The sequence below is a fragment of the Echinops telfairi genome, unplaced genomic scaffold (genome assembly GCF_000313985.2).
Source record: "Echinops telfairi isolate 266 unplaced genomic scaffold, ASM31398v2 ScPeMD7_7;HRSCAF=31, whole genome shotgun sequence".
Taxonomy (NCBI): domain Eukaryota; kingdom Metazoa; phylum Chordata; class Mammalia; order Afrosoricida; family Tenrecidae; genus Echinops; species Echinops telfairi.
Window position 1 is genome coordinate 16,135,999 of NW_022103904.1, and position 11,227 is coordinate 16,147,225.

The 11,227-nt window shown below is 37.0% G+C and overlaps 1 protein-coding gene across 1 annotated transcript in view; it reads right to left on the reverse strand.

Moving 5' to 3' along the window:
* The window catches only part of VWC2 (von Willebrand factor C domain containing 2), a 133,862-nt gene that overhangs the window by 93,951 nt on the left and 28,684 nt on the right, over positions 1 to 11,227 (reverse strand). Inside the window, exon 3 of the mRNA XM_045286289.1 lies at positions 10,489 to 10,618. Coding sequence (XP_045142224.1) covers positions 10,489 to 10,618 — 130 coding nt within the window. The remainder of the gene's footprint in view (positions 1 to 10,488; positions 10,619 to 11,227) is intronic.

Genomic DNA, 11,227 nt, shown 5'->3' on the forward strand with positions numbered 1-11,227 from the left:
TGCTGAAGGTGGAAGAAAGGAGTCCTGTGGTTTTAATGGTTAAATACTCATCTGATAACCAAAAGGTAGATAGTTTAAACCCACCCATGATATGTTTTGTGTTAAGTTGGCTGGACCTGAAATCTAAAATGATATCTAACACAACATAATCAACTCTATGATGAGATCTTCTGTAAGTAGCCACACAGACATGGGAAGAATAAGGTGGAGTGCTGCCTTGAAACAATGAAAGACATTTTCTTTGTGGGGTGTGGCTTATATTTTTATATGTTGATACAATGGAGAACATGGCTTACTTCTTGCTGGTCTAGGTACTGTACCTGGCTCCTGGACCAGCTGGCCCTGGGAGTTATCACTGGCCTGACACATTACTTGCTGACATGGATTCATCTGCCTCTGCCTTTATCAGTCTGTATTTTTCCTACTTCCTTGTTCATTCGTCTTCCCCAGCAGCTAACCAAAATGTTGGTAGTTTAAGCCCAACTGTGATAGGTTTTGTGTCAACTTGGCAGGACTTGAAACCTCCCATGATGAGAGCTAACATAATATAACCAACTTTATGATGCGATCTTCTGTAAGCAGCCAAGCAGGAGTGGGAAGCATAAGGTGGTGCTACCTTTTTAATCAAGTCAGGGCCTTGATGCAATGAAAGTAGAGGCATTAGGAAAATATCCCAGCTTAACATGAAACACACAGACTTGAGCCAGACGGACTGAAGCACTTCTGCAACTGTGTTATAAATGGTTTGGCTTTTCTAGAGAAGGGATGCCTAACCTTCCCCACCCCCCTCTCCCCCCTTGCATCTCCTTTTCAGCCATGAAATTTGTAACATAGGCAAGCAATGCCAGAAACACCTCAGGTGCATTGTACATTTGATTTTTAATTTCTTTTGGTTGTTGCCTCCTCAGAAGCCATTTACTGTTGCCTGATTTTCCATGACTCCCACATTCAGTCACAATCCACAGTTTATGAAGCTTAGACTACAGACCAACACTTTACTAGCAGGAAGACATGGTCATATTCTCCCATGAAGATTTCAGCCTAAGGGGCAGTTTACTGTGTCACACTGGGTCACTATTCGTCAGAATTGACTTGACAGCACTTAACAATAAGATGAAAACTTCCATGATTGACTTTAGGGTTTCCTTTCTTTTTAATAAGTGTATAAAACACTGTCAGGTAAGTGTTGGACTGATAACCAGAAGGTCGGTGATTCAAATTCATCGATGGCTTTCCGGAAAAAGATGAGAAAGTTTTACAGCTCTGGAAAGCCTCCATAGGTTGACCGTGCATCAGAATCAGCTTGATGGCAGAGAAGTGGTTTTGTTTTAGGCTCTGCTTTAGCATCACCCGCAGTATTTTGAAGTGACCTGCTCCTTTTTCCCCATCAGTTCGAAGGATTTTCTAGTTTTCTTATGATTTCTTCATAGACTTGTACGTTCTTTTAAAATTCACTACTTAATTTCTAAGTATTTGCAAATTTCCCAAATTAATTTCTGTTGTTTGTTTCTAATTTAACTTTGTTGAATTGAGTATGAAGAACATGCTTTTCATGATTAAGTTCTTTAAATTCATAGACTTGTGTGATGTTCTATGATATGTTTGACTCTGTAGAATGTATATCTGCCATTGATAAGAAAGTATATTCTTCAGTAATTGAGTTCATATATGTCAACTATAATTGAGTTCATAGTGTCAGTCAAGACATCTACATCCTTGCTGACTTTATGTATAATTTTACTAAGAATTATAAAATTGGTCTTTAAGATTTCTAGTTACAACCATTTAATCATCTACCTCCCCTTTGAACATAGATATATTTCTACTTGTTTTCTATATGCTTCTTGTCACTTTTGTTCTTATTTTTCTTTGTAGATGTCTTCTTTAAGTTAAATAAATTTTTGTGTGTGGGTATCATTTTCAATTCCTTTATTGATTTCCTTAGTAATTTCTCTAGAATTATAATATCCATATTGTTGCAATGTACTTCAGGCTAATAATATATTAATTTCACTAACGTAAACAACATTAAATTCACTTTGTCTTTCTTTCTTTCTTCTTTCATGACTTTGTGTTCAGGTCAGATTCTTACGTGGAAGTGAAATAGTATGGTGTCAGTGGTGGTAGCCCAAATATCTAACACTCAAAGAGAAAATTCTGTGATTAGAGTACTGTTATATACAAAATGGTATAGCTTTGCCTCTTATTTCTCTTGCTTCTTTGTTTCACATTAGGTTCAGTTGAACAAGTAAAACTCAAATAGAGCAAGTAGAAACTACTAGTAAGAAAAGGCATCATATACAGTTTCACAAGATGAATGAGGTCAAACAAAGACCATAATAGTAGGGGAAGGAAATATTAAATAACTAGAGGACAATTATGTTTCATTGGTGCTATACTGCACCCTGGATATATCATTCCTTCCATGTGGCCCTACTGTGAAGGACTGTCCAATTGTGTTATAAGTAGAGTTAGGGTCTACACTGTCTCCACTTTATCTATGCTCCATGTCAATTTGAATGCTTGCTTTTGAATTTCTGATACCTATTCCCATGACCCCTCATGAACACTTGTATAAATAAGTTCACTTGATGCACGAAATCCAAGATATAAAAACCCTTCAGAAGTAGTAATGGGAGTAATGATTCCCTGAGGGTACAGGAAGAAAGGGAGGGAAAGGGGGAAAATGAGAAACTGATAGCAATGATACTATATAACCCCACTTGAGAGGAATGAACAATAGAATTGTAGGTGAACAGATACATTGGCTAGTGTAAGAAATGGCAAAATAATAATAATAATTATAATAATAAGGATTCCTGGGGGTAAGGGGGAAACAGAGGGGATAAAGGGGAGTTGATATCAAAGAATTCAAGAAGAAAAACAATGTTGTGAAAATGATGATGGCAGCAATTGTACACTTATGCTTGATCTAATTTAATTATGGATTGTTATAATATCCATGAGAGCTCCCAATAAAATGATGGGGGGAAAAAAGAAAAAGAAAAGGCATCAGTTTAACATACGAGGGGGTATCCCCCCAAAAAGAAAAAAGCTACATGGGGCAGAGCTTCTGTAATACATATTTTTCCCTCTAGACAAGCATCCAGCAACTTGCTCTGAGTTAGTGCACCCAGTGGTGTCACCTGGGAAGGTTCTCTCTGGTCATAGTGAATTTTTTTGTAAAAGAAGTTTTGCTCGATCCTGGATTTTTGTGATGGCTGATTTAAGAGAACAGCATGCAGCTATAAAATTTTGTTTCCTGCTTTGGAAAAATGCCAGAGAGACTGCGGTAATATTGAACACAGCTTACAAGGGCAGTGCTATGGGAAAACTTAAGTGTACTAATGGATTTCTCATTTCAAAAAAGGTGAAATGTCGATTGATAACAAACCCTGTTCTAGACTTCCGTCAACTTGCTGAACGGGCTAAAATGTTGACAACATTCATCCACTTGTGCTCAAAGACCAATAATGGATCACTGAAGAGATAATGAAGTTATCTGGACTATCTTGGAGCTCTCCTCAGCAAATTTTAATGGAAGATTTGGGAATAGACGGGTCACTGGGATTTTTGTGCTTTGGGTTCCAACTGAACAGGTAAAAGAGCATAGAGTGGAAACATGTCTTGCTTTGAAAGAACAGCTCTGAAGCAACCCAGACTTTTTTTTCCAAGGTCATTACTGGTGGCAAGACATGGTGCTACTCTTATGACTCTGAAAGCAAACATCAATTAAGACAGTGGAAGACGCCATCAACACCTTTTCTAAAGAGGCTCATCAAATGAAATAAAAGATCAAAATGATGCTCATTTGTTTTCTTGATGTGAGGGGAATAGTAAATTTGGAGTTTGTTCCACCAAGTCAGACTGTTAATCAAGCTTTCTTTATAAAGGTTCTGAAAAGATTGCATAACATTGTGAGTAAAAAACCTGATTTGTGGCAGACAGAGGAATGCTTTTGCCACCGCAACAAAGCATCTGCTCACGCAGCCATCTCAGTGCACCAGTTTGGGGCAAAGAACAGCATGCTTCTCTCGCCCCACGCACATTATTCACCTGACCTTACTCAGTGCAACTTCTTTTTGTTTCCACTAATGAAGAAGGATTTCAAAGACAGTTATTTGACAGTACAGAAACGTTAAAGAAAAAAATGAGGGAAGTGCTATCCAAAGAGATGAGTTTGAAAAATGTTTCCAAGAATGGAATTGAAGATTTGATAAATGTATTATGTGCAACGGAGAGTACTTTGAAGGTGATAAGGTTGTTTTGTAAAAAAATTTAAGCTCATAGCTTTGAAAAAATTTCTGGTTTTATTTGGATAGCCCCTCATATGAGCCAACATAAGTGCCAGGTTCTATTCCAAGCTGCACAAATACAGAAGATACCCAAAGAAACTGAGATTTCAAATACTCTGTAACTATAGCCCCAGAATGAGAAATGCAAGGACCATATCCCAACAGCTCAGCATATACTTTGAAAATTGTAGTGACATTGAAACTTACAGAAGGCAAAGCCAATCTTATCTTCTGAACCTCACTGGATGCCATTTGTTTTTTGTTTACCAGAATATACTCTTTTTAAGCTCAAGTTCAAAATTATTTGCCCATTTTTCTATTTGTATTTTCCATATTCATTTGTTAGAGCTGCTCAGTCATTTGTCACTAAATGTATTACAGACAACTTCTCCACTATTACCAGTGTATACTGTTAAATGTCTTTCTCTAAGTTTAATGATGTTGTTCGATGAACAGAGATTCTTTTTAAAGGTCCTTTATATAGTTTACGTTACCATCTTTTACTTCAAAGTATATAGTTTTGTCCTTTTAAATGAACATTTGTCTTCTCAAAGTCACAAAAATGCTCTTCCTTGTTTCCTTCTAAAATTGTTATTGTTTTAACTATCATACTTAGATCTGAAATGTACTTTGAATTCCTGTTTTTGTAGAATATTAAGAGTCAAGATGTTTATCTCCTCCATATGGTTATCCAATTAATCATTTATCGGTAAGGCAACATTTTTTTCCATTGTACTTCTGAAGCACCAGCTTACTCATATATTTGATCTTTCTGAATCCATTCTGTTTTATTTGTCCATGTGCATACACACACAATATCACAATACGTTAATTTTTCTTGTATTCTATGCCATTTGCCAGTGTATAATATCCCACTTTGTTCATCTTCCTCAAGAATTCATTTGCTCAATATTGCCCATGGAGATTTTAGAATCAGATTAGCAAATGCCTCAAAATTTGATGTTTTACTGGAATTATGTTACATCAATCAATCAGTTGGGGCAGATTGAGAGTGGATGAATATTGAGCATTCCTATCATGAACATGGTTGATTTTGTTCATTGTGGCTGAGCCGATTCTAACCCCTGGTTTCCATTTGTGTATGTCGCAGAACGGATCCATCAGGCTGACCAGGCTGTGACTTTCAGAAGCAAAACCGCAAGCCCGTCTTTGGAGGCAGCCCTGTGCAAGCTTAAGCAACCAATCCTTTGCTAGTACTAAAGCCCTTAAACATTGGGCTACCCAGGATGATATATCACTATATTTATTTAAGTCTTCTTTAGTTTCTTTAAATAAAGCTTTGTGCTTTTCCAGTAAGGACATCTTATCTATTCATTGGAAAAAGTCAATGGTGAATTCGATGAAGCTAGTCTTCTTTTGAGGCCCCCCAAAAATGATTTGAATAATTTATATGCACCCACACACCCAAAAACCTTTTCCTAAACAAACCATTCATATCTGTCCAACCACTATGAGGTTTGAGTATGATTTTATCATTCTACCCTCTAATAGACATAGGAAAATGGAACAAAACAAAGTTTTGACTTTTCTTAGGCCTTGTCTCTCACATATTTTCCATTAAGTTACTTCCAAGAATTTGAAGGTTCAATGTTTATCTTTATAACATTTCTAACCATTTCCCCAATTCTATTAATATCTATTTCCTTGTGAAAATAAAGTTATAAGTAACTATTGTCAAAGAGCACTGGGTACTTCAGGGCATTAAATGATCTTTATATCTAGTGCATTTGTGTTTGGGGCATACATCATATACCCCTCAGGATATCATATCCAGCTTTTGAGAATAGATAATCCCTAAAAGGCTCTCACATTTTAATACCAAGGCCCTATTTTTATTAAATCTCTTTCTTTATAGCCATAAAATAAGAATGCACATACACACACAGAAGGGAGGCCTTCTGATGTCTAATAGTCATCCCTGGGAGCATTGTGCCTTGCTTAATGTTCACAAGCACATTTAAAACTAAGTGAGTTGAAGGGAATATATCCTGAGGCCTTTGAAGTACATCCATCACCAGAGAAAACTTGAATTCTTGAAAGTCAATATAAGAGTCACTATTTATATCTCTGGGAAAACAAAAACAAAGGGCCCTGCTACAAACACATCCATTTTATCAAAAGAATAACTTTAGGAGATTGATCTATACAAGTCAACAACGTGAATTTATTAAGTTGTATTTGCTTTGTGATCATTTATTTATATTCAAGGCATTTTTGGCTGCAAAGCTTTGCTACTTTGATGCAAGTGACTTTGGCAGCTAGCAATGGAATTGTAATTTTCCCTCTGTTGGGAGAAAAAGCTATTTAATTCTATATGTCAAGGCATTAGCGTGTGAGGGGCAAAGGCCAGCCTGCTGAGATCAAAAGTTAAAACCTTTATATTTCACTCAAGCTAAGTCTATCCAAGCATTTAATTTCATATAAAGCATTCTTTTTTTTAATGTCCTCTAATCTGTGATATATCAGACATATCATTTTTCTTATCAAAATATTGTTTTCTCTTAGAGGAGGCATGATTAGAATTTATATATTATTCGTTAAACTCAGTAAACTATAAGAGGATTCATTTCTTACAGAAACTATCTTTGTTTTTCAAGAAAATCTCTTTAGACTAAGAATCCCAAACAGTATTTTACACTTCAAGGTCAGAATACCCTATTACAAGTGATCATTGAAAGCGGAGTTCTATCTGGTGAACACCTTACAGCTAATTTAGCAATACTTTCCTGAATAGATAAATTTACATTTCTTCTTAGGTGTATTTCTGAATGTAAGATACTGTCGATGCTTTCCTGTAATTATATTAATTTTAACAATGTCCTTATGTAATGGGAAGATGAAAGTCTTAAAAAAATCATAAGAATCTATAGTAATATGCCATCACAATATGCCATCTTCCTCCTCGATAACTCTAAGAATAGAGGTGACAGAAGAGCATTTACAAGTTAACTATCAAGCCAGTAACATTCTCCTCAAATCCAAAACCATTAATACAAATTGAAACATATCAGAATCTGAGTTTATCTTATTTACAGATTTTACTTTTGAAATTTTTAGTTCTTTAAAAAATAAAATTATACACTAAATGACAAAAGAGAATACAAATGAAAGCAAATGACTAGATCATTATAAAGTTTTAATATATTTACACAGGTTAAAGAATTAACTCAAATATATTTTTAAACATAGTTCTCTGGCTTTAAATTTTAAGATGGGTATATTTTGTAAGACACAAAGGCATAGAAATATTGAACTTTACTTGGTAAGTTTAATGGTGGTGGTAGACACTGTCCTGTGTATGTTATAGAAGAGAACAAGTAAGTACATAAATTATGGTCTTGGTTCAACAGAGATGGAAAGAGAGAGACAATGAGAGCTTGAAAGATGAATCAGAGAAGGCAAAATGTTAACAATAGATAGATTTAGTGAAGTGTTCATGGTACTTTTCATTCAATTTTTCCTTAAAAATTTTCCAAAATTAAAACACACATTAAAAAGCTTGGCAAATTAAATTGTATCTCTTTATCTTTTATAAAAATCCAAATTAAGGATTCTTTAGCTAATTAATTCTACAATTTGGTTTTAAAGCATGATTGATAAGAGGATTAAACATTCTGGATACCTAAGACATTGAGTACATGAGCAATTTGTGTTTAAGCTATACACTAAGTGCCACTTGAAAAGCAGTGAGGTATTTTTCCCATCCCATCTCCACAGTCAGGGGTAGTACTAACAGTGGGCTAACAAACTCAATGTGTCAACTCAGGTTCCTTACCAGCCAGTGGAATCCAACTGCCATTGGCCATCTCTGATTCATGACAACCCCACGGGTTTCCAAATAGGACTATATTCCACAGGGTTTTCAATAATTAATTGTTTCAAAAGTTAATGCCAGAACCTTCTGAGGTATCCCTGGGTGGACCCAAGCATCCATCCTTTCAGTTAGCTGCTGGGTACTTAATGGTTTGCACCACCTGAGGGCTTCCCCAGGTGTATTGAATGCTACACCTCAACGTGGACCCTTCAAGCCTCTCTGTCTACTTCTTCTCTGATCCCCATAATCCCAACAGACATTAATGAAGCTAAGTGACACGATTGCCTCGCCTTTAAATTAGGATGAAACTTAAAAAGAAAATCACTTAATCCATATTCAAAAGGTATCCTCCTCAGTGCAATGGAATCATACATCTAGTCATACATCCCTACAAGGCTCTCACATTTTAATACCAAGGCCCTATTTTTATTAAATCTCTTTCTTTATAGCCATAAAATAAGAATGCACATACACACACAGAAGGGAGGCCTTCTGATGTCTAATAGTCATCCCTGGGAGCATTGTGCCTTGCTTAATGTTCACAAGCACATTTAAAACCAAGTGAGTTGAAGGGACTATGTCCTGAGGCCTTTGAAGTACATCCATCACCAGGGAAAACCTGAATTCTTGAAAGTCAATATAAGAGTCACTATTTATATCTCTGGGAAAACAAAAACAAAGGGCACTGCTACAAACACAACCATTTTATCAAAAGAATAACTTTAGGAGATTGATCTATACAAGTCAACAACGTGAATATATTAAGTTGTATTTGCTTTGTGATCATTTATTTATATTCAAGGCATTTTTGGTTGCAAAGCTTTGCAACCAGAACCATACATTCTGGTTTCCCTTTTCCATAATCAATAGATACAGATGAAATGCAAACCCCACACAAAACATACTCCATAGCTTTATTTTGACATGGCCACATTCAAAGGACTGGAAGATCTTGTCGTCATAATTATGACACTCCTTCATCAGTGATCTTGTGCATTTGGTTCTATCCCTCTTCAATAAACATTTATTTCTTTTCCCGATTATTTATTTTAAAAATTCTATGATCTGTTGCCGAGAATCCAGCTCTGTGGATACATTGGTAAAGGCTCCGAACCTACACAGTGTTGGCAGAGATGACTCTCAGAGTTGCCTGGAATATGAATAGCACCCCTATCTGACTACCTATCCAATGTCTCTGATGACCCCCAGCCAACCGCTCGATAATGCCCACATCACATGGTTATCAAGCTGTGGTCTAGTGACCCCAAAAATGAAAAACTGAAAATTTCACAAATTAGCCTCTTCTTTCTCTGAAATGGTCAAAAACTAAAATCAAATATCTTTGCGTCCATTCCTACTTCTGGCACTCTTTGTAAAGTGGAACTGCACTCCCTATGCGTCTCAATGGCTGTGATCTTTGGGAGATTACCAGTTCATTTTTAAAGGCACTGCTGAGTGGATACTATCCAGAAAACCAGTGGTTAACAGCAGGGTACATGAAACACTTCACTAACCAGCAATTCCAGGAGGTGCTCAGACTCTGATGACTAGAGTATGTTGAGATCTCTGAAGAGTCCTAGCTTCATGCCTTGGGACAACAAATAAAGAGTCCAATCCCTATTGCCAGGGAAAGTCTTCTAATACTTGGTAGTTAAAGTATGAATTCTGAGACCACATTTGGGTCAAATATCCTCTTAAAGTGTATCCAGAACAACTCCAGATCCCAAGTTTAAGAAAGTCTCTTTACCCAAGAAAAAAGAAGCACCTTACCTACATCAGTTATGATCAAGGACATCCTGTGATCTCTTTTTAATAATGCATGTAGGTTTTTGATCCACCCTCCAATCTCTCTGGCAATAAAAGGGAGCTTTCTTCCTGCCTAATTTGCTTATGAAAAATATTCAATTATGTTCCAAGTTTAATTCACTTGTTAATGAAACGGAAATGAGTCCAACCAGCATGTTTGAATTGTCTTGCAAAAAGAGATACCGCCACTGCTTTGTAAGAACAAACAATGCTAAATTAAAATAAATGATTCTCCTGATGGTGGAATTAAATTTCTCCCTGAAAGAACTTCTTAACTTCCAAAGGACATACATGGCTGACACCAATAACAGAAAATGTCATGCCTCACTAGAACAACTCTAGATTGTACCCTAAGGCCTCAAATCACACACACACACACACACACACACACACACATACACGTGCGCATGCATGCTTTAGTTCATGTGAACACATATTAAAGTCTTATATCCACAAGTCTGGCCTTTCCTCAGCTAATGGGAAGTTGTGTGAACACTACATGGGCATACTGTGTGCGGGAGGCACACTCTCAGGAAGCAATGTCTCACATACCGTTTTTGCAGATCGGACAGCACTGGTCAGGCTCGTACACGGGGTCCACACACTCTGTCTGAGGACATGCGGACACTGCGCACAGCACTTCTCCACTGGCTTCACAGCGGCACCGCTCACAAGGAGACACCTGAAAGACATCCATCTAGATCATTCTTCCAGCAGTGCTTATCAGACACTCTCATGTGCCTCCTCCTCCCCTGACTTGCTGAAAAGACAGCCACATCATTTACAGACGTGAAAAAAATTCCCCAGGGCAGTGGTTTCCGTGTGTGAGCACAGGAGTCAGGCATATTAGACAGATTCCCTTTGGGAATACCAACACTTGCAAGGGCTTCTATCTTCTCACCCAACACCACCGAGAGCAGCTCTGTTTTCACGATTCTACATGCGGGGTTTCCAACTTTCTTTTGAAGAAAGGTTCTTGTGTCTTTCAAAAGTAAACACATGAATTCTTGCCTAATCACCATTATGTAAATGATCCCTTTGCTGCAGCCCAGCCAAATAGCCACCAAACCTATCATTAAGCAATACTTACCTTTCTAGCTCCAAAATGGTAGAACAGGGAAGAAGCGATGGTGGGGGAAGATGTATAAGTACTCTGTTCTCAGGACAATGGGCACTGCCAGGAACTGTCATTACATTATTTATTTGAACTCTTAGTAACTCTGGAAAGCTACTGAGTTAGTTAGTTTATTGTGCGAACCTGGCCGGTAAACACAGGTGGGGTTAATTGAAA